Source organism: Anabrus simplex, chromosome 1, assembly GCF_040414725.1.
Source record: "Anabrus simplex isolate iqAnaSimp1 chromosome 1, ASM4041472v1, whole genome shotgun sequence".
NCBI lineage: Eukaryota > Metazoa > Arthropoda > Insecta > Orthoptera > Tettigoniidae > Anabrus > Anabrus simplex.
In genome coordinates, this window is record NC_090265.1 from 642,307,758 (window position 1) to 642,332,247 (window position 24,490).

The following is a 24,490-nucleotide window of genomic DNA, read 5'->3' on the forward strand; positions in this document are numbered from 1 at the left end:
TGGGCAACACTCATCTTGGCAGCCCAAGGGCCTTAGTGGCCAATTTGCACCATGATTTTGTTTTGTTTTAGAGTTGCTGAATAATTTACGTTGCCGATTCATTTTGTCCTAATGTACATTTTATAGAACATAACTAATAATTGGAAATTTGTAGGATGAATTTAATGAAAATAGGTATGTAAAGTTGGGGGATGAGCCTCTGCAATCTAGGCTATAAATTATTTTATTCACGCTGAGTGAAATGGTAGTTTAGGGGAAGGCCTAAAATTTAATTCTCAAATATTTCCACTATTAGTGGTCCTATCGATAAACACTACATAACTAATGTTATATAAAATACATTTACGATAATTTATGTCTTATATACTTTTATCGTACCGCCTATGATAACACAGATATTCATGAATTTGTATTTTTGTTGCTACGTGCACATCAATGCCGAGTCACGACAAAATGAGTTAACAGAATTTAATGAAAATCGGTATATAGAGTCGGGGAATAAGAAACTACAGCCTAGGCTATAAACAATTTTATTCAGCCTGAATGAAATTGTAGTTTAGGGGAAGGCGCCTAAAAATTAATTTTTAAATACCTATGTTTTTGGTCCTATCGAAAAGTACTACATAACAAAAGTTACAGAGAATACAATTTCGGATCATTTATGTTTCATTCAGTTTTACCGTACCGACTATGATGAGTGGTATTTCAGAGTCGGAAGAAAACTAAATGTGTAGGCCTACAATATCGAAAGCGCATAACATTGATCAACCATAACATTACATTGAGCATTGTTTGTTGTGATGTTCTTTGTTTCTTATGCTGCCACTCAAGTCCGATAGAAGGGATTAATGCTGCGTACCGAGTATAAAAGCCTGACTGAATACTGGCGGGAAATAGCTGGGGAGTTAGAAAGCTTTCTTCTTTGGCACGCCATTCATCTGGTTCGTACATTTTCTGATACTGCTGGTACGTCACACACTGGTTTATCATAGCATTCCAGCAATCCGATCTCTACTCTGACGCGCTGTTTTGAATGAGCCGTGTGCATACTTAAGACAGAGGCTCGCTTAGCAGTAGTAGTAGTAGTAGTAGTAGCAGTGTATGACCTTGTCTAGAATTACAATTTAGGCCTATTCCAAATTACAGCACCACAATACACTAAATAACTCGAAATTCAACCCTTAAAAGAGCCGTTTCTTAAGAAAAGCTTCTTCCTCTTCACTTTTATTAAATTCTACATTCATTTTATTCCAAATTAGGGCTGTCTGCGGCCTGGTCAATCCAGCTCTGGAACTTCGGACTGTTAGATCAGCAGCGTAGTACTGTTCGTTAAAAGTGAGGAAGTGTGTGTTTTTTAATTTGATCGAATATTTCATATGATAGCATTGCTTTTAATCGCGACATTCCTACTAGCGTCATTGTACAGATCTATGTTGATGTCAGTTTGGAAAACCAACAAGACAGCCTTTCTGAGGATGTAAAAAGGCAGGTGAAGAGTATGTGCCATTATAATGAAAACTCCCCAACTTGATTGTGACAGATGGTAGGCAAGAGGGTCTACCATACAATGAAAATTCCCTAACCCAGTTTTCACATAAGAAAAGACGTTTGGTGACCTCCCCGTCGCGTTTCTACGGCAATGTTAAGAGCTTTGCAATTTAATACAATCTTGCTCACAACATGTACCCTACCTAACCTAGAATTCTGTACACAATGTAGAATTCCGTAGCGAAGCACGGGTACATCAACTAGTGTATAGTATATAAAAACCACTGTCCAGCTGTGGGCCTGACGGAGGAAATTTACCAACTTCGGGATGAGCTAGGAAGTTGAAAGTTTGACGGAAATTATTTAAATAATAAGAAACGTTTTGCGTATATCGCTGTCTCTCACTTTTTGTACGCTGTCTCGCTTAAATGCAAACGCATTGCTCTGCTCTCTTACTGCTTCCCTTAAATTACGGGTATACAGCTAATGTGAGCACTTTTCTGTATGAGGCGGCCCAGGCCCTAGCTAAAGCGAGTAGGTTGGAGGATCTCTCTTGAAGAGATTTGAAGGCATTTATTCTGGAAGCACCTCCTTCTGTCGCAGACAGGCCTGCAGCTGGTAAAATAATAAGTCTGAGACTTCGGTGGAAGCCACATTTTGCTCTGGCATGTGCCATGAGACAGATAATTCGTCGCACGAGAAAATTTACAGCAACCAGACCTATCACTTATTGAATGACAGTGAACTACTCACGTAGATGTAAGGTGAATAGGAAATTAATACGGACACTAGCAAAGCCATATTCTAGACGAGACACAACATAACGGAAGTACTCACGTAAACATCGATACATGCGGAGGTAGGTAGCACTCAAGCGAAGAATGCTGGTCTTGTCCATTCGCTTAGGCGATGACGCCACCATAGGAACCAATGTGGACAGCTCCGTAATGAAGTTGTTGAGTTTGTCTCTACGCTGCTTCTCCGCCTTGTTCCGCTGCTGGCGGCTCGAGCTGTAACAAAAGAGACAGAGAAGGTAAATACATAGTACAGTAGTTAGCTCTCGGAAAGATATGAATGGGCGGGGGGAAGGAATATCGCGACCTAATTAGTGTTCATGAGGAAAAGGGCTATTAAAGTATGGATCTTTCAAAAAAAAAAAATCCGGTTTCTAATATACCTTCAAGACCCGGCTAACAATCATGCATAGAACAGCTTTACAAATAGAATCAATCCCAATTGATTATTTTTATTTTATAGCTCCTTCCCCTCAGAAATATCCTGCAAATGTTACATAAAATAAATAGATAAATAAATAAAATAAATAAATAAATAAATAAATAAATAAATATAATATAATATAATATAATATAATATAATATAATATAATATAATATAATATAAATAAAATATAAAACACAAATGAAACATAATTTAAGAAGTGAAGTTATAATTACGTATATGTATATAACGCTTCTTTAAGATCTAACGATATTTAACAACACTGCTACATGACTTCAACCTAGTAAGATGTTCTTTAACGAACCAGTAAAACAACTGATAAGTATCCCTCCTCACATTTAAGGACTGTTACATGGCGAACGGTACCGCCAGGTTTCGAATCCAATTTCTTAGGAGATACAGACTTAGACAGCAGCACCTGCAGTGAGAACGTGGAACGAGGAGTTTCTTGTATTAGTATTTAGTTCGAAATGAAATACAATTGATTCGCAGACAACCAACAACAACGCTTCAGGGCTCTAGCAAGAATATAACTTTTTTTTTGCTAGTTGTTTTACGTCGCACCGACACAGATAGGTCTTATGGCGACGTTGGGACAGGGAAGGGCTAGGAGTGGGAGTGAAGCGGCCGTGGCCTTAATTAAGGTACAGCCCTAGTATTTGCCTGGTGTGAAAATGAGAAACCACAGAAAACCATTTTCAGGGCTGCCGACAGTAGGGTTCGAGCCTACTATCTCCCGAATACTGGATACTGGCCGCACTTAAGCGACTGCAGCTATCGAGCTCGGTGAATATAACTTCTTTTAATAACTTTCTTGGTAGTTTTCACTGCCTTTTAGTGCACGTATATTCAACGTTTGTAACGTCCCATGTTCCAACGCGAGATCCCTGCGAACACAAAAGATGAAAATGAAAACCTACAACCTGTTTTCCAGTCATTGACCGGGTCAGGGATGTAATGAGTGAAACATAGGCTATATAGGCTATTATTACAATGGGGTCGCCAGTCCCAAGGTGATTTATTATTATTATTATTATCTATCTCCTTCTATCTTAATCTGTTTATCGTCCAGGGTTGGTTTCTCCCTCGGACTCAGCGAGGGATCCCACCTCTACCGCCTCAAGGGCGGTGTCCTGGAGCTTCAGACTTTGTGTCGGGGATACAACTGGGGAGAAGGGCCAGTAACTCGCCCAGGCGGCCTCACCTGCTATGCTGAACAGGGGCCTTGTGGGGGATAGGAAGATTGGAAGGGATAGACAAGGAAGAGGGAAGGAAGCGGCCGTGGCCTAAGTTAGGTACCATCCCGGCATTTGCCTGGAGGAGAAGTGGGAAACCACGGAAAACCACTTCCAGGATGGCTGAGGTGGGAATCGAACCCACATCTACTCAGTTGACCTCCCGAGGCTGAGTAGACCCCGTTCCAGCCCTCGTACCACTTTTCAAATTTCGTGGCGGAGCCGGGAATCGAACCCGGGCCTCCGGGGGTGGCAGCTAATTACACTAACCACTACACCACAGAGGCGGACAGGTTATTTATTAATGAGTGATAAATGCTATGAAATGATAATGGAGAGTGTTGCTGGAATGAAAGATGACAGGAAAAACCGGAGTACCCGGAGAAAAACCTGTCCCGCCTCCGCTTTGTCCAGCACAAATCTCACATGGAGTCACCGGGATTTGAACCACGGTATCCAGCGCTGCCGTCTGAGCCACGGAGGCTCTAACACAACAGATATCTGTGGTTAAATATGAGTTCATTTAGGGAAGTTCGGACAAACTGCAAAATCTGACACTGGCATTATTTGTCGTGGCACATGCGGAACAACCTTCCATATGAAGTTATTTTTCATAACAAAATGTCTCGTCCAACTCTAATAAGAGGAGGGGAAATGATTTACGATTCTGATATCACGCTACTGAAGGTGGCCTCGGTTACACGCGTGTCTTTAACTCAAAGGGAAGCAGTAATGTTTAAAACCGAATCCTTCGACGATGTGTATTTTCTGAAATGCACCTGTGCACACTGAAAGACTGAACTTGTGTTCACAGCAGATAACCATTCCTAAGTACGAGCTTTACAAAAATCGGCGCTCTACACATGATGTTCGTGAATTCCCATTACAAACTCCTAGAGCTTATAGAGGGACTGAATAGATAACGTTTGGTAAAGGAACCCATATCCGTGTTTCATGGACAACTTCAGTACAAGAGCTTAAATCTCCAGCATCAGCTGAATGAAGGAGCAATTCGACAGATATCATGTGAGATTAAGCGACTGTACCGAAAAATTATTCGTATATACAATGTTTGCATTGAAGTTGGTGACCGCCACATCGAAGTGCAGTTGTAGTGGACCACGATGCAACCATCATTTGGAGAAGAGAAAAACGGATTAGGCATAAGGTTTGTGTAGAAAAAAATATTAATGAGACAAAATGAATAAAGGTCTATTTTTTCCCTTGACACTGGATATTGTTACCAAATTATAAAATGTTGGTTTGTTAGAAATGCAACTACGTAAGGCACAACTAATTAAATTACTACCGTTCCTTCACTCAGCGGACGCAACAAATATAAGCACTTGGCCTAAAATTGTTGTATACACCGTGTATGTTTCCGGACATGGGTTCCTACCCAAAACGTTACTTACTTGGTCTCCTCTCCAAGCCCTAGGAGTTTGTAACGGAAATTTACGAACACCCTACATAAATATGCATAGGTCTATATTAGATGTGTATGACTGAATGCTGGCTGAATGGTCAGCGTACTGGCCTTCGGTTCAGAGGGTGCCGGGTTCGATTGCCGGCCAGGTCGGGGATTTTAACCTTCATTGGTTAATCCCAATGGCTCGGGGGCTGGGTGTTTGTGCTGTCCCCAACATCCCTGCACCTCACACACAACACTATCCTCCACCACATTAACACGCTGTAGATGCTGCCCACCCTCATCGGAGGGTCTGCCTTACAAGGGCTGCACTCGGCTAGAAATAGCCACATGAAATTATTATTATTATTATTATTATTATTATTATTATTATTATTATTATTATTATTAGATTTGTATGACAGAAAAACAGTTCAAATTCACAGGTTTATACACTGCTGTTCTTTCTATAATTAGTTTGTAAATTTGAACAATCACAACCTCAAACGGATCTGTTGTTACAGTTGTATGGTTAGAATAACGTTGTTAATTTTTCGCAAGATCCTAACAAACAACTCTTTAGGTCATTTTCTAAGATTCTGAATAGTGAGTATTTTACAGTACTTTTCAGGTATAATACACTGTATCTATGTAGGCGCACGGATAGAAGATTCCTTCTATACTTCACAACCACCATCACATCTTGTTAGAAAGATTTTACTGACAAGTGATTAAACGTCTTTGAGCGACAAAACAAACCTGAAGTTAAATTCAGATTACAGAAAAAACATTATTTAAAAACATGTGAAACGCAAATAATGTTTATCTAAGCCTGTTGACAAGCAATTGCAGCTTAATAATGTGGAAGTGATAGAAAAGTTAAAACAAATACTTTGCAGAACTAACAGAGTTAGGCTTATATTTATGTTGTGAGAGAATACTGGTCCTTAAATACGCAATTTTTTAAATATGATGCATTTCCAAAGTAATACATTATTATACGAAAATATTTCAAAACGATTTGTCGAAATATTTTATATGTATTTGGATCAGTCAAAATGTTGAAGAGTTTTGGATGTTTTACGTACCGGTATATGCAAAGCTGTAGGCTTACGATTACTGTAGCTACTGACACACTTCAATCTTAGCGATGCCTTTGCTCACTAATTTTCTGAGATAAACAAAATGTTACTTGTTTGACCTTAACTGTTTAAAGTTTACACTTCACTCCGGCTGATTAACAAGAAACATCATAGTATAAAAGACTATTCATTTTGAATACAATAGCGACCCCCAGCGGGTTCGTCTGTAAGGCAGAAGTAAATACACACACGTAAAATCGTAAACCACGTACAATAAGCAAGTAAACTTTCCTTTGCACATATGCAATGCTGTGCATTTAAGGGTTAATATGACCCGTGTATAGTAGTCTAGGCATTACATAACGGCAACTACTGTGCTTACATTGTAACTCAATTGTTCCCATCTCTACCAAAAGGAATAGATTGTAGTGACATTTTGTTGAATTTTCGGTTGCACTCTCGTTTTGAGATACTGCATTTGCAATATTTCAACGTTTGGTTACTTTTATGTGTTGATAGCGCATATTTACTATTTCTTACGACGCACCGAGTTACAGCTAACGTCTATGTATCTGACGATACTACTATCACAGGTCCAATCCACAACTGATTACAAGGTTATGCCCAGGTTATTTAGATTACATCAAATAATTCATTCAATCATGTTTTCCATTATACGAAAGACAGCAGTTCCAGTACTACTTTTGAATGTTTTCATTCCTCCCCTGAAGGGAGAGGTGGGCCTCAGACGGTGACGCCGGCTCTCAGGCCAAATTTGTTACGGTGAAAGAGATGCTCGGAGAAGGTGAGAGGGTTGGCGGCCATGGCCTCTACTAGGAACTGTCCCGGCATTCGCCTTAGTGCAGGAGAATGGAAAACCACAGAAAACCATTCTCAGGACAGCCGACGGTGGGGACCAGCCCTTCTCCGTCTCCCGAATACAGAGGCATAGAGCCACGGTAGAACCGTGTCCACTCCTCCTCTGCTCGGTTGATCGGTCGGTCGAGTGCAGAACTGTCGGACCACAGACCAGCCGTGGCCACTTGTAGACAGAAGCCTACTCTGCAACCGCCGACCAGACAGCAGTTTCATATACTTAAAATAATATTCTTCGCAAACTATAAGTACCTATGGATACTTCAATGAAAGAATAGACCTGACTATTCCTGGTTTGTTGTTGTTGTTGTTGTTGTTAAACTAACATCAAGACATCAACAGCGGACACACCTATTAAAGGAACGCATTCCCTTCAATCCAAGTTCGTGCCCAGCGTTACTCAACGCAATGACCCTGCATGGAATATTTTTTCTGCTGTAAATATTATACCGATAGATCTAAAACTCAATCTGGCCGAGTTGGACGGGCATTTTACTGTTCAGCACATGAGGTTCGATCATTTTGCCTTCCGGAGTATTTATCAGTACAGGCCAGTGATGAGCGGACTGGATACGCGACCTTGAATCTATGACGTGAAGCGTCCGTCATTTAGCGCATTGAATACCCATCCGTATTTCGTTATGTCCTAATGTCAACAACAAAAACACACTTCGTTAAGTATCGCCCAGATTCTTCACACGTCTTATTACGAAACGACACTACTAGAACTTCACAGTGCCATCATGTAGGTTGACTAGTACGTCTAGTGAACTGTTGACATTAGAACACAACGAAATACAGACACACACTCCGTGCGCTACGTAACGGTCATTTTACGTCGTAATTTCAAGGTCGTGAAACCAATCTGGCCATCCCTGATAGAACGAAACATTCCATTCTGCCCTCAAAATATTTCAACCTAAATTTATCAGAAACCATTCAAACAATCGAATGGAGCATGAGAAGAATTTCGATCAACCAAAGGGCATTCCAAGCAGAACTCCCAACATCAATTCCGTACTATGAACCACGTTTAACCACATGCAATTTCGAAGCCAGATCTTCCGGATTAATGTTGTGGACACTCTACTGTTCTTGTGATGGGAGATCGATACAAGATTCGAATTATATTTTTCAGTTGCTCAAATTGTATACAATATCGAGGTGTCTGTTTCAGAATTAGTAAAAAATAGAACTCCCGAGGACTGTCAGTACTTTTCTAGCATCCCATGATAAAAACGTGTACGCCATTATAAAAAGCATACATCAAGCGTTAATACATGCAATTCAAAATTTTATATACCGGTATATGTATATTATATGTTGTTGGTGTTTCTGTTTTTCTTGTTTTGTTGCATGATCCACTTGTGACCAAATTCCAATAAATAAAAAAAGGAATTACGTCTATTATGATTTTCAAAACATAACTCATAAGATTTCTGAACATATGTATGAATTTCAAATGTAGATGTGAAATAATTTTCAGCGAATAATGTACCGTATAAACTGTGCAGCTGCGAGATCGGGACAAAGCAAGTTGATTCCGGTAAAAACAAAAAGCACCTGCTCGATGCTAGAATGAGAACTATACATTCTGCAAGTATCAATGACGGGCTACACTATTCCTTATTCGTTATGGGGGTTATTTACCACTGCATATTATCCCTGTCCTTCACCACATGAGCCAGCTTAGTACATAAACAGAGAAAACTACGATATCAATGGAAGTGCGTGGGTAAATCAATCAGGGCAGCAATTTCAACAGATCCAGTAAAATTATTGAGAAAAAACTCTCGGTTCAAGAAGGTAGAGTTATGTGTTATTCCATAATGATAATTATTCTCCACAAATTCTCCTGCTCCGGCTATACAAAGAACGGGCGTACTCGTAAGGGAAACGCACAGAGACTCTTTGGAAACTCAATACCCGTAATAGGGAATTAGAATTATTTATTCTGGTTGAATGTTCATGGCAGAATGCATCTGAAGGGTAATGCGAGGAAGTTAGTGCGTGGAGCGTTGCGTTCCATTCAGCCCACCATACAGGCAGTGAATACGTTAAAGAAGGGGAGTTCTTCTAATTTCGTTTTTGGAAGGGAAGGGAAACGAGAAATTGGTCGCATGCACCATCTGGCCCTCGGGCACAAGGGGAACCGAATTGACAAGCTCGGTGAGGGAGAGGGTTCTTTTGTTGGTGCCACTCCTCTGCACAGAGCAGGCTGGATTGCTACGCCGAGTCACACCACATTATACATGAGCTCAACGATCAGCAGAATTCAATCCTATCACAACAGTTAATGAACTTCAGACCTAGCATTAAGCAGAGTTCTTCTGACAAGGTCAGTGATTAAGAAAAGAGACACGTAACCAGTAGCAGCACGTCAATTCTATTATTAATAAGTAACAAAAATTACTCTTGACTACGTAGTCAATTCTAATTCTCTATCACAAATAATTAGCACTGTCGAGTGTGGTGATCTCCGGTTCGATTCCCGGCCCAAGCGAAGATTTGTATTTAACAGGTGACCTGCAACTGGCAATGGCCAGCTAGGAGCAGTTATCAACAAGTGAGCTATCGTGCAAAACAGATATAATTATATAATTGTTCTCGAAATATCTTGCAGATTAACCAGGCTAGTAGTGGCTTTACGAGATTCTAAATTCTGTAAACATAAAACATGGAACCTTCAGCTTTCCAATGGCTTCCTACTACAGAAACGAAAAGACCACATGTACGGAATGAGATTCCAAGACCCGGCCTGAGCGACTCATATAGTATAGCGCTGGTTTTCTGAGTCCAAGGTGATGGTTTCGATCTCGTCTTAGTCCGGTGATATTAGCAAGTGCTTCATATCGGTAGAGTAACCAGCAAATAAAAGAAAACATGCGAGACAAAATTTCCGGTACCTACGTAAAACTAATAGGCCACCCGTATTATTAGTTTCGAATAGCGGCCGCTAAGACGAGAATTTATAAGATTATGCTAAAAGATATGGTATGCAATTAAGTTATAAAAATGAAGTCCGAAATCATACGACGTCCAGAATGGGCGGTATTATAGTTGTACGTATTGTACAGTGCAACGTGAACAACAATAGTGATTCAGAATTTACATACTTTTCAGGTGTCGTTCCCTTATAGTTCACTTTGTACGTCAATACTTGAATTTATGTTAATGGGAACTGCTTTCCTTTTTGCTAGTGGTTTAACATCACACTACCAATGATAACCTTTCGGTGGCGATGGGGTGGAAAACGACTAGGACTAGGAAGCGTTCGTGGTCTTAACCGAGGCACTATCCTGGCATTTCTTCAGGCCGTACAAACAGGAAACGACGAAAAGCCATCTTCGGGGCTGTCGACGGCGGGATTCGAGTCCACCATCTTCTCAATGCAGGCTTACAGCAACACGACCCGAAGTGCGCAGCCAGATTTCATTGCACTTAGGCCTAAGATGGTAATGCCCAAGGATTTTATTGTAATAAGCGTGGAAACATCCTAGAGAAAACAAATTCAGGATGTAAACCTCAAAGATTTGCAAAATGGTGCTTGCCAAGCCTAGCATGTAGTGTGATTTCACGCGCTCGGTCACAATCCTGAGTACTAGGCCTATCATTATGTATGTCCAACCCTTCTCCCGTTTATCTACGGGGTCGGGTATGGAGCGAGATGAATCTTCCTGACGTCAACCTCATCAGAGGAGTTAATGAGATGAAATGAATTACGTGATATATGAAAAAAGGAACGGAAAGGGTGAAACTCGATGCCGGTACATAGCCTACTCCTGTCGAAGGGATCCGCTCAAGGCTTTACGTCCACATCCCACGAACGAATCACCATCAACAGCGTCATATGCCCTCTATATGAACACTGCGGAAAGATATGAATTGAATTCAGAATTTTGACACGTAATCTAGTGATTATAAATTGTATAACATCAGCACCTCTCCTAACGCTACCAGCCAACACATTGATGGTGAAATTTGTTTTGACCAACTGGACTCGAACCGGCTAACCATATAGACTTCAAACTTTAACAATCATGGCTGCTTACTACTATTATATGACAAGTGACAATTGGCAATCAACTGCTGGAAAATTTGATTGATAAAACCGGATGCAATACATTTAAAATGTCTATAGACAATGTAATCCCAACTAAAATGCCTTCAATGTTTATGTTATTTTCGACAAGCGCTAGTGGTGTAACAAACTCGCATATCCCTCTCATGGCAGAAGAGTACTCTAGCGCATTATTCCCATAAGCTGTCCGACTCGTTGACTGAACGGTCAGCGTACTGGCCTTCGGTTCAGAGGGTCCCGGGTTCGAATCCCGGCCGGGAAGGGGATTTTAACCTTAATTGGTTGATTCCTACGGCACGGGGGCTGGGTGTATGTGTTGTCTTCATCATCATTTCATCCTCATCACGACGCGCAGGTCACCAACGGGAGTCAAATAGAAAGACCTGCACCTGGCGAGCCGAACCCGTCCTGGGATATCCCGGCACTAAAAGCCATACGACATTTAATTTTTCCCATAAGCTTTTCAGAACTTGCTGTACCGATTTGTTTGCTTGAAAGTCAGCCTATCAAAAACCCAGAATACACTATTCCAATCGTTCTGCAAGAAACTTGTATTATTTTGTTTACTGCAACTGAAACGCATACGATTCCCACTATATCAATTTATTAACTTGAAACCGGTATCTCATAAACATTTCCGATCATCTGCAGCCTACTGATTGGTTAACTTGAAACAAACAAGCATCACACTATATCGAATTTTCTTGAAGCTGGAAACCATAGCATTTCAGAACAGTGATTTAATTACTGGGAACTTGGACTTTTAAACATTCCAGAACACATTCGGAACTGGACTCCATACTCATCACACTACATCGATTTGCTTACCAGAAACTTGGCCCCATCTGCATTTCGCAACGTGTTCTGCCGATGAGACTGCTCAAAGTTTGGTCCTATTTCATAAATGTGAAATGAACTTCGTAGGTTCGACGGGAGAGCATATCCAATGGTCCCTCCGCCTCCGTGAATCCATCGCTAAACACGCATAAAGCAACGCTACGCAACATGTAGGTAGCCCTGACCTTCAGGTGTATACAAATTGCATGCACTGTCAGACCTCACAGCTCACTGAGGGGCATGCACAATCTGTCGCCGACGTCACAACTTTTGCAATGGAGGAGAAAGGAGGGGAATCACTGCTGGAAACGACATGCAACCTCAACAAAAGTAATTTAGTGCCCATAACTATGTTTATGCTCCATTGTTACACTGAGATAACAGTACTTACGTTATCAGCAAAAACGTTACATGCACAACTATCTAAAGGTAAACTTTTCAAAATGGTAAATCGTGATTTGCTGTTGCTCAAAGACGAACTTACACCCAACATAAAAAGCTTTTACAGTCGGTCAATTCCCGGAATAGCTCAATAATTAGCCTCAAATTTTTAAAATATTACAATGATTTTGAGGAACTTAGGAAGGGGTACGTTGTCATTGTATTAAAATTATGTAGGTGTTAAAGTGACATGGGAACATAATACGTCAATTTTGCTTGGCAGGTGTGCAATATATTACTGTAGTTAAATTTTCCAGCCAAATCTCCACCTCATCTCCAGTGGAGTATACCTAGTTATTAGTTAGCTGTCCATATGCGTTTCGACCCTGGGTGAGATCCGTGACAATTGAGTACGTTTAAAACTTCACTACTACAAGTTATTGGTTTCGAACACGTTAAAGAATTCCTGTGGAGCAAAACTGCGGTACTATATAGACTTCCCTCAAATAAATAGTAACTGAATGAACGTACACCAATTATTAATAATAATCATTCAATTTATAAAACGTTAAACAGTTAAACCTTTAACAGGTCAAAACAAACACCCAATACACACGTTTCCTCATATCTGTGAAAAATCACTGACCAAAATACAAAGCATTCTTTGCTGTTCAATTTTTATTACCGACAGCGCGAGCAAGTTCAAAAAGTTTACTGGGCAAGTTATCAGAAGGACTTCATACGCACTAAATACACAGGGCTATCAACCAGTATTTCCCAAGTCCAGTACATGAAGCAACAACTTCAATATATATACAGTTGTAGTAGATATTTTTAATAATTTCAATATTATAATCATTAAACGCTTAGATGGACGCGAAAAGCAGCATGGGCTGTGATTTTCTTCCATCATCATAATTAATCATTGTACCTACTTCATCTTTATCTCGTTTAAAACCTTCAATAATATTAGTACGTTGTATTAAACTACCAAGATTGTTGTATGTTCTAACCAGACTGAGATAAACCTTGACTGTTAGAAATCGGAAGTCGACTATTGTAATTTCACCCCAGTCATTTTAGGGAATCCGTAAGTGAGAGTGTAAGTAAATGCAAAAAAGGGCCATTCATTTTTCATAAATCTGAATTATCACCAAATTCCAATACCATCTAAAGAATTACAAGCAAACAACGTCAAACTTCAATTTTTTCCGATGGATTTATTTACGAAGTTATTTACATATATCTCAAACTCTACACGGAACACGTGGGAAGAGAATACGCAACCATTCTTCTTTGACAAGACTGTGCTGTGTGCGTGAGAGGGAGTGCGCAAAGGAATCCATTCCCCTCCACTCGCCCTAAAATCGAAGATTGACGGTCACTGCCATGCAACGTAACAATGTGTTTGCAAACCTCGTTTAGGAAACCAACAGGGCTAACTTCCTGGTTCGTTATCAGACCGCATGCACTTCCTGAGTTGGCCTTACTACGTAGCGAACTCGTTCACGTAACGGTCCTGCGCAACACTGGCGATATTGGCATAGGCGCTCACTCGGTATATTTGCAACACAACCACAATCCTGCTATATGTTTCACATTCCTTTCACCACGTACGTTTTTTCTAAAACAATATCTTTACACGGGATTGTTTAGCCGGAGATAAACAAATGTCTTCTGAAACTGCGAAGCACACAATAGAACATCGATCACCATATCCGAAAATCAGAGAAAAAAATAACAAGCAAGCTAAGTGTCTCGTTCTTGTCACAACACGAAGGTCCCTCAAGACTGAAAATGAACTAATTGCACAAAGGTATAGCCTTACCAGCCGAAATAAGAAACTTCCCCCATGTTGAAAGCGAGCGCCACATACACTGCAGTGTTGTGAACTGTGAGCTGAACGCGAGCAGTTCGGCGAGGTGAACGACCGCTGACTTGGGACTGCCTCACTGCAGCACGCCTGCAGCCGGTCCGGGATCTCCCCACTCCCCCCTCCAACCTTGCGAACTCACGCCCATCGATTTTCTGCCGAGCAGTAACGACATTTGAGAAGAGTCCTGTCTGGACCTAACCTAGCTCAACTGGGACGGGTCAATACTAGGTCAGATGGCGAATACTCAAGTCCTACAAATGTCTCCGTTGTAACCACTATTGTTACAAAGCAAAATATTTGATATAACCTACTGAATATGGATAACATTTTAAGATGCCAACTAGACATCTAGAAATTTTCAGCATACTGCAAGCTGGTCGAGGATAACTCTAAATGTCAAGGGTTTCACACATTTGACACGAATACATAAGGTTCGATTGTCGGACCAGGTTAACAATATCTTCGACTTCGGATACAACAGCAAGAACTTCACTACTAAATGTTAAAACTATATTCCAAAAGACGACAATCAAAGGGAAACTACGTCATTCCAGTAGAGGTTTCTGTATCCAACAAGAAAATCAGTAGTGTGACTACGAATAAAATGCATATCCAACTCTGAAACAGGACCAGTGGATAACTTTGTCCCTAAATGCAGAAAGAGGAAGGAAGACTTTAGCTTGAGTCTATACGTTTAAATTGCAATACAACTACAGAATACACCATTTCTAGCGAAAATCGAGCACATAAGCTGGAGAAATGAATAGGAAAATCCATCGCCAACTCATTGGGCCTTTTATCTAATGAAAGTCGCCGGAAATACTGTTGAAACGCCAAACTCTCATGGACGTAAATGTTTGAAGAAATGGTGCACATAATATTACTGAAGATCTCTTCTCAATACTCGATAAAAATCTTCGGAAAAACTGAAAAAGAAAAAAAAAACATGCAATTAGATCAAAATAAATCTTACGAGATACGATTCAGAAGCTCCGAGAATTTGTTTTCAAGAAGACAGATATGCTTCGAAAGTATGCAAGGCTGTAAAAGCATAGCAACATCCGTAACTATGACATAATATATATTTTAAAAAATAACTCCGATATCTATATCCGTGTTGTCAAATCGAACTCTGTGAATGATTCAATTCTGATGACAACAGACTTTCGGTAGGCGTCGTAGATAACAGTCTCCTCAAGGAGTTCCTTCCCCACACCTAATATGTATGCATTTGTTAAAATGTTTCATACACACATACATACATACGTACATAATTAGTGGAGTCTGACTAATCTGAACACTGGTATTTGAAGTTCTATTCAATGTAGTCGCTTCATTACCAGAAGCCAGTGTTAAAATTACATGCTTTCTCAGAAAATCGCGCGATCGTAAATTTGACGAGCCTACGTTCAATTCCCCTGTAACTAATGAAAATGAAAACCTACATCCTGTTTTCCAGTCATTGACCGGGTCAGGGATGTAATGAATGAAACATACATAGGCTGTTATTACAATGGGGTCGCCACTCCCAAGGTGATTTATTCATGAGTGATAAATGCTATGAAATGATAATGGAGAGTGTTGCTGGAGTGAAATATGACAGGGAAAACCGGAGTACCCGGAGAAAAACCTGTCCCGTCTCCGCTTTGTTCAGCACAAATCTCTCATGGAGTGACCGGGATTTGAACCACGGTATCCAGCGATGAGAGGCCGACGCACTGCCGTCTGAGCCACGGAGCTGTAACTAATACAGTTATGTATATATCGTCTTTACAGAGCCTCCGTGGCTTAGGCGGCACGCGCCGCCGGGTTCCGTGGTTCAAATCCCTGTCACTATATGCGAGATTTGTGCTGGACAAAGCGGAGGCGGGACATGTTTTCTCCGGCAATCCTGATTTTCCCTGTCATCTTTCATTCCAACAACACACTCCAATATCATTTTATTTAACCTGTCACTCAGCAATCATTGCCCCAGAGGAGTGCGACGGGCTTCGGCAGCCGGCACAATTCCTATCCTCGCCGCTCGATGGGGACTTCATTCATTGACCCGGTGGAATGATTGAAAACAGGCTGTGGATTTTCTATTTTCACATCGTTTTTGCAAGAGGCTCAAGTTTGCGACGCTCTCGTACCCGTTCCATTCGCTCTGCAGATGTACTTTTGGTCTTATTCGACCTTTCTGAGTCTGCTTTCCTCCTATACACGTTTCCTTCAGGCTTTTGCCCGTATATTAGTCATACAGTCGGGCATTTGTTGTACAGTATGTTAAATTTCGTCGATTTTCAGTTCCAAAACCTTCAATATTATTTTAAAATTTATAGTCATTAATTTTTCTAGTGATTTCTGATAGATCTCGTTGAGCTGAGGCTTTGCGAGACACCTACACGCGCCGGGCTGAGTAGCTCAGACTGTACAGCGATGGTCTTCTGAGCCCAACTTGGCAGGTTCCATTTCGGCTCAATCCGGTGGCATATGAAAGTGCTCAAATACGCCAGCCTCGTGCCGATAGATTTAGGGCACGTAAAAAAAAATCCCTACGGGACGAAATTCTAACACCTCCGCGTTTCCGTTTCCAAAAACCGGAAAAGTAATAGTCGGACGTAAAAAACAATAAGATCAATTAACATCTACACGCCAAGCTACACGTGGTAACTAACTTTCCACAGCCAGAAACATACCTTAAATGAGCGGCCATCTTGTGATGAAGTCATGCTGCAGAACGTCAACTAACGCAGTCACGTCTAATGCATTAATCGTTCTACTTTAAAATAATATACACACAATTCCCGAATAACACTTTTTGAGCTATAGTTGCCTTTTGCGTTAAATGAAAAGTGTCATATCGATTTTTCGCCAAAGACCCCCATTCCAATATGAATGACGTTTTACGTCAAAAAAACATTTCAGAATAAAAAATGTATTGTACTCTATTTTAACACTTCAATTGCCGTATTTTATCAGTATAGAAGAATGATACAATATTATTTTAAGGCAGAAATGTAAGTAGAGTGTTACTGCTCGAAAATGCAATAAAATTTAACCTGACTCCGCCTCCAAATCGACTTATCTCTCTCTTCCTCTCTCTCTGCTATTTAACATGACAATCTTCGTATTTTCAGTGCAGTGTTGCATTCGGACAATGTGGACATTCGGCAATTTAAACATGTCCCAGTACCAATCAGCTGAGATAGCAAGACTCTCCTGTGAGAATCAAAAGTATTCGGATGCTTCAGCATTTTCGATGTAACAGGTAGTATTCCCACTCCTGTAGATAGGAAGTGAAATTCGGCATGTCAAGTGCAATGCGAGTGAGCTTACTTCTAAAACCGAGTGGGATTTGTTTACCAGTCCCTTTCATGTCCCTTCTACTAAACACCTATTGGAGAAGGTGGCCTGTTCTACGCTCCAAAAGTATTCGAACACGTACCGAAAGACAGAAACAAATGAGTGCTGTGCCGTCACTCACGTGTTTCAGAACCACATCGAATCTCAGAAGAAGTGGTGTGACACCTCGTAGCAGCTGGACAGCAGTTATATTAACAGCAGAAACAGGAAACCTAGAATGGATCGCAAAGGTAAGGATACGCCAGAGGGTGAAAGAAAATTCTTTACAAGGCTACATAATCAATTAAAATCATTGAATGAGATAAGCCGGAATGTTAAAAGACTTCGTTCAACTTCGTCCGATGCAATAGACAAAGTCGGCAGGGACAAATCCGTCCAAAACAGGTCAAGAACGGGACGACCGCAAATCCTCACACCATGAGATAAGACTGCACCTGAACTACAGAGCATCGGTGACACAGTTTCTGCGGACACAGTGTGGTGTGTTTGTAATCGTGAAGAGTACCATGGTCGAGTCGGTCGGAAGAAGTTCTGAGTGAATGAAATTAACAGGAAAGACCGACTGGAATTTGCTTTGGAATTTTGGGAAAGGTGATATGGACTGATGACAGTATATTAAACGTATTTGGTTCAGATGGAAAGCCGAAAGTATGGAGGAAACCGAACGCTGAATTAGAGCCTCAGAACAGCTTTCCAATTGTTAAACATAGAGGTAGTTCTGTATGTGTGTGGGACTGCACGAATGCACTCGGTGTGGGGGAAGATGCACATTATCGATGGTGTAACTGACCGCAGAAGGTGACTGAACATCGTTTTAAACAAGGACTACAAGCCAGAGCGGAAACAAAAGGGATGACCGACGACTGGATCTTTATGCAAGATAATGACTCCAAGCATACCGCTCATTATCTCAAACTGTGGCTGTTGTGTAACACTCCCAAACACCTACACACTCCACCCCAATCTCCTTATATTAATTGCACTGACCATATATGGCGCCTTTTGACAAAGAACATAAGAAAGGGAAATTCAAAACAAACAAAATCTCAAACATGCTTTGCTGGATGAATGGGAACTAAATACCTCTGACAGTAACTGCGCGTTACGTGAACTCTATGCAACGCAGACTAAAAGCGATAATAAACGCTAAATGATATCCAACAAAGTACTGAAATAACAGTGCTGTAGGATAAAATGTATGCTCCTTTTGACTTAAAGCACTGTGTCCGAATACTTTTGATGCGTGAGGAAGGAAGCTCTATTTATTTACCTGTTGTTTTTAATGTTGTTATTTATGTTTACTTTCGTCAGAGCTGCAAGTGCCCGATATTTTGTGTGATTGTGTATTCAAGCTTACATATATATAGGCCTAATGCCACTCTACGAGTAAACGGCCTAAGAAGCTTGCGGTCTCCGAATACTTTTGGATATCTCTGTAAGCTGCGTAAATACCACTCCAGTCAGCAAATTATAGCCGATTTTCAGAGTTATTTCATTCAACTCGCCCAGCCAGATAACAAGGTCGTTAATACGAGTTCAAGGTTGACTCACTGCACTTGTGAATATGGCCTGAATTACTGACGTTCGGTATGTTAATGAGGATGGGGATAATAATAAGATGCGTATTCCCATCACTTTTAAGGCCGGCTAGTAAGAATGAAAATATAATCTAATATACTCGAGGCCGAGGTCAATTTTCCGTCTTGGAAACGGACACCTTGATGGTATCCGAGGTGACGAAACCTAGACTGACAGTGATGGAGAACTTGCACCGCGTATCAGAGTCAATACGCAGGTCTCTTATGAACTAATACATAATTCCAGTAACAAACAACGGCAAGTGTGTAGCGATGTTCTGATGTCTTGACTGATCATCCTAACAAGTTTCATTCTAAACGATGCCTGCCATACACCACCATTCCACTTAAAGAAGCAGCAACAAATAACTATTTTGTAATGATTTAAATGTTGTTTTACGGCAGAATGACGATTGCCAATCAGCAGCTTCTTCTTCTTCTTTTCTCCTCCTCCTCCTCCTTCTCCTCCTCAACCCAGAGGTTGGTGGGCTTGCAGTTCCTTCTTTCTACTTCACTGTCATTTCTTCCTGTCCTGTTCTCCATCCTGCATTACGTCCTTCCATTTTTCCCTCCAGCAACCATCTTGAATGTCGTAGTAGGTGACCAACCATACCATTCCTCCTTTTCGAAACTGTATTCAGCAGATTCCTCTTCTCGCATACTCGAGCAAACACTTCATCATTAGTCACTCTCTCTGTAAGTGGCCTTCAACACACTTCACCACCACACCTCGAAAACCTCAAGGGTTATTTTTCCTTTTCTGTTATTCTTAACGTCCAAGTTTTAGAGGCGAAAGTGGCTAAGCTCAAAAAAACATTTTGGCAGATACTTTCCTAATTTCAAGTGACACCTTTCTTGGTGTTAAGAAACTTCTCTTCTTGAAAAATGCTTCCTTGGCTTGATCTATTTTGCACTTTTTGTCAACTGTACTTCTGCCTTCCGATGTTGTGGAGCTCCAAGTATTTAAAAAAGCACCCTGCATTAGCCGTTCTCCTTCTAGCCATACTTGTGCAATCTGTTGTCCATCTCTCGAGCACTTCATGATCTTCGGTTTCCCTCTTTATCTTAATGTTGCACTTAATCTTTGCTCATAAGGTCATATTTTATTTCCCAGCAAAGCAATGTCACCTGCAAAACTGTTTTGTAGCATTCTCCGTTCACCTTTATGACACTCCTGTTGGTTTCTAAAAATTCTTTCATCATACGCTCAATGCACAAGTTGAAAAATTGTGGGAGACGTCCACATCCCTGTCCAACACCTTTGCTAATCTTTGCTTGTAGTCCTTACAGGCCGATGAGGGTTTTCTGATTTTTTTTTTTTAAATAACTGCAGGATTATTCTTCTGTCACTGTAATAATTATATCCTAGATGTTTGAGCAATTTGAACATTGTGTTCTAATCCACATTGCCAATTGTATTTTGAATGCCAACGAAAGCTATCATGCATGACCTCTTTGTTCAGTCTCAGCGGTTTACTTTCTATTGTTATTCGGAGACTTTATAGCTTTTCGTATTCGTCGGTTTCTTCGAGAGTGGAACCTGATCTTCCTGCAAAATTTCCTCTATTTTCTTTTCCATACGATGATATCAAGGTTCTGTAATCTTCACATTTCCGTGCGGTGTTGAGTTGGGTTTGCTTATCATGCGTGTTGTTTCAAAGTCCGTAGGGCGCACGGAGGGAGGGGGGGGGGGGATCTCTCCTTTCGTGTAAAACTCGTTTATGATTTGAAACAAACAGGTTTTGGCTTTTATATCTAGTGTTTTGAGAATTTCTCCTGGGATATTATCAGATTCTGAAACTTTATGGTATTTAATCTCTTTTAATGCTCTGTCAAATTCGTCTCATAGTACTGGTAGCCCGGTCTCATTCTCGTCAACATTATTCACATTTTCCATAATACATCCATCTATTTCGTTCCCCATTTCATACATCTTTGTCACAGTTTTCGGATTTCTTCCTCATTGGTTATTACTTTCCTCTCGTCATCTTTAATGGTTTTTAGCGTCTTTGGTCTTTGCTTGAACCGTTTTCGTATATCTGTGTAGGCGTGTTCTGTGTTACCTTAGGCCATATTTTCTTATATTCCCTTGCATTTACTCCCCAATCACTCCTCTCTTGCTCTTTCTGTTTTCCGGTTCATCGTACTGCTATAATTCCTGAATTCGTTTTGATCCCCAGATGTTGTTGTTGTTGTTGTTGTTGTTTAAGTCATCAGTCCATAGACGGGTTTAATGCAGCTCTCCATGCCACCCTATCCTGTGCTAACCTTTTCATTTCTACGTAACTATTGCATCCTACATCTGCTCTAATCTGCTTGTCATATTCATACCTTGGTCTACCCCTACCGTTCTTACCACCTACACTTCCTTCAAAAACCAACTGAACAAGTCCTGGGTGTCTTAAGATGTGTCCTATCATTCTAACTCTTCTTCTCGTCAAATTTAGCCAAATTGATCTCCTCTCACCAATTCGATTCAGTATCTCTTCATTCGTGATTCGATCTATCCATCTCACCTTCAGCATTCTTCTGTAACACAACATTTCAAAAGCTTCTTATTCTCTTTCTTTCTTAGCCAGTTATCGTCCATGTTTCACTTCCATACAATGCCACACTCCACACGAAAGTCTTCAAAAACATCTTTCTAATTCCGATATCAATGTTTGAAGTGAGCAAATTTCTTTTCTTAAGAAAGCTCTTCCTTGCTTGTGCTAGTCTGCATTTTATGTCCTCCTTACTTCTGCCATCGTTAGTTATTTTACTACCCAAGTAACAATATTCATCTACTTCCTTTAAGACTTCATTTCCTAATCTAATATTTCCTGCATCACCTGCCTTCGTTCGACTGCACTCCATTACTTTTGTTTTGCACTTATTTATTTTCATCTTGTACTCCTTACCCAAGACTTCATCCATACCATTCAGCAACTTCTCGAGATCTTCTGCAGTCTCAGATAAAATAACAATATCATCGGCAAATCTCAAGGTTTTGATTTCCTCTCCTTGGACTGTGATTCCCTTTCCAAATTTCTCTTTGATTTCCTTTACTGCCTGTTCTATGTAAACATTGAAAAGGAGAGGGGACAAACTGCAGCCTTGCCTCACTCCTTTCTGGATTGCTGCTTCTTTTTCAAAGCCCTCGATTCTTATCACTGCAGACTGATTTTTATACAGATTGTAGATAATTCTTCGTTCTCGGTATCTGATCCCTATCATCTTCAGAATCATAAATAGCTTGGTCCAATCAACATTATCGAATGCCTTTTCTAGATCTACGAATGCCATGTACGTGGGCTTGTCCTTCTTGATTCGATCCTCTAAGATCAGACGTAAACTCAGGATTGCTTCACGTGTTCCTACATTTCTTCTGAAGCCAAATTGATCTTCTCCCAACTCAGCTTCAACTTGTTTTTCCATTCTTCTGTAAATAATACGTGTTAAAATTTTGCAGGCATGAGATACTAAACTAATGGTGCGGTAGTTTTCACACCTGTCAGCACCGGCTTTCTTGGGAATAGGTATAACAACATTCTTCCGAAAATCGGATGGGACTTCTCCTGTCTCATACATCTTGCACACTAAATGAAATAACCTTGCCATGCTGGTTTCGCCTAAGGCAGTCAGTAATTCAGAGGGAATGTCATCAATTCCAGGTGCCTTGTTCCTATTGAGGTCTCTCACAGCTCTGTCAAACTCTGACCTCAAAATTGGGTCTCCCATTTCACCAGCATCAACAGCCTCTTCATGTTCCAGAACCAAATTATCTACATCTTTACCTTGATACAACTGTTGGATATGCTCCTGCCATCTTTCTGCTTTGTCTTCTTTCCCTCGAAGTGGTTTTCCATCTGAGCTTGTGTGGGATCGTTCTCACCTCTCCAAAACATGTTTCTGAGGTCTTCATCACTCCTTTAAATGTCTTCCATTTTCCTAGAATGTGTGCTTCATTTCCTTACCGAGCAAGTGGCTGTGCGGTTTGGGCCACGTAGCTAACAGCTTGCATTCGAAAGATAGTGGTTCGAACAAGTGGACGTGCGGTTTGGGCCGCGTAACTATCAGCTTGCATTCGGAAGATAGTGGTTCGAACTCCACTGTCGGCAGCCTTGAATATGATTTTCTATGGGTTCGCTTTTTATAACAATAATGTTATTTACTTTTACTCCTTACTACTTTTACGGGTTTCAGAGACGCCGAGGCACCAGAATTTAGTCCTGCAGGAGTTCTTTTACGTGCCAGTAAATCTACTGACACGAAGCTGATGTGTTTGAGCATCTTCAAATACCACCGGCCTGAGCCAGCATCGAACCTGCCAAGTTGGGGTCAGAAGGCCAGCGCCTCAATCGCCTGAGCACTCAGCCCGGCGTTTTCACTTTTTTCACACCACGTAAATGCTGGGGATGTATCTTATTTAAGGCCACAGCCGCTTCCTCCCTACTGCTAGCCCTTTCCTATCCCATCGTCCCCATAAGACTTATCTGCATCGGTGCGACGTCAAGCAAGTTGTAAACAAATATAAAAAAATTGCCTCAGTGCAATATTCAACAGCTCTTGGGCCTCTCGGTTACTTTTAATCATTGCGGAATTCCATCTTCTGTTCATTTTCTATATTTGCTTTCTTTTAAGTCTTAGCTGACTATTCAAAGCTTTATCTTACCAGTGCAGAGTCTAATTGATAGCGGTCGCCATGGCCTGGCATAGTCCATGTAGATTTGACGCGTCGTGATGAGGATGAAATGATGATGAAGACGGCACATACACCCAGTCCCCCTGCCAGGGGAATTAACCAATTATGGTTAAAATTCCCGACCCTGCCGGGAATCGAACCTGGGACCCTTGAGACCAAAGGCCAGCACGTTAACCATTTAGCCATGGAGCCGGGCTGACTGAAGATGAAAGCAATGGTGAGATTATGTGATTTACAAAACGCGGTAAGTGTAGACCCTCACTAGTTCCTCATTCCAAGGCCATAGTCCCCTGCCGTTTCCGTCTCAAAGAACGTCCCAGTCTCCAAGAATGAGTTATGAGATTATCTCTTTCTTCTACTTTCATGAGTACTTCTTCAATT

General features: G+C 40.9%; 1 protein-coding gene across 1 annotated transcript in view; it reads right to left on the bottom strand.

Annotated features, from left to right (window-relative positions):
- Positions 1-24,490, bottom strand: part of LOC136857251 (aryl hydrocarbon receptor nuclear translocator homolog) — a 658,643-nt gene that overhangs the window by 197,198 nt on the left and 436,955 nt on the right. The window contains exon 3 of the mRNA XM_068225109.1: positions 2,326-2,498. Coding sequence (XP_068081210.1) covers positions 2,326-2,498 — 173 coding nt within the window. The remainder of the gene's footprint in view (positions 1-2,325; positions 2,499-24,490) is intronic.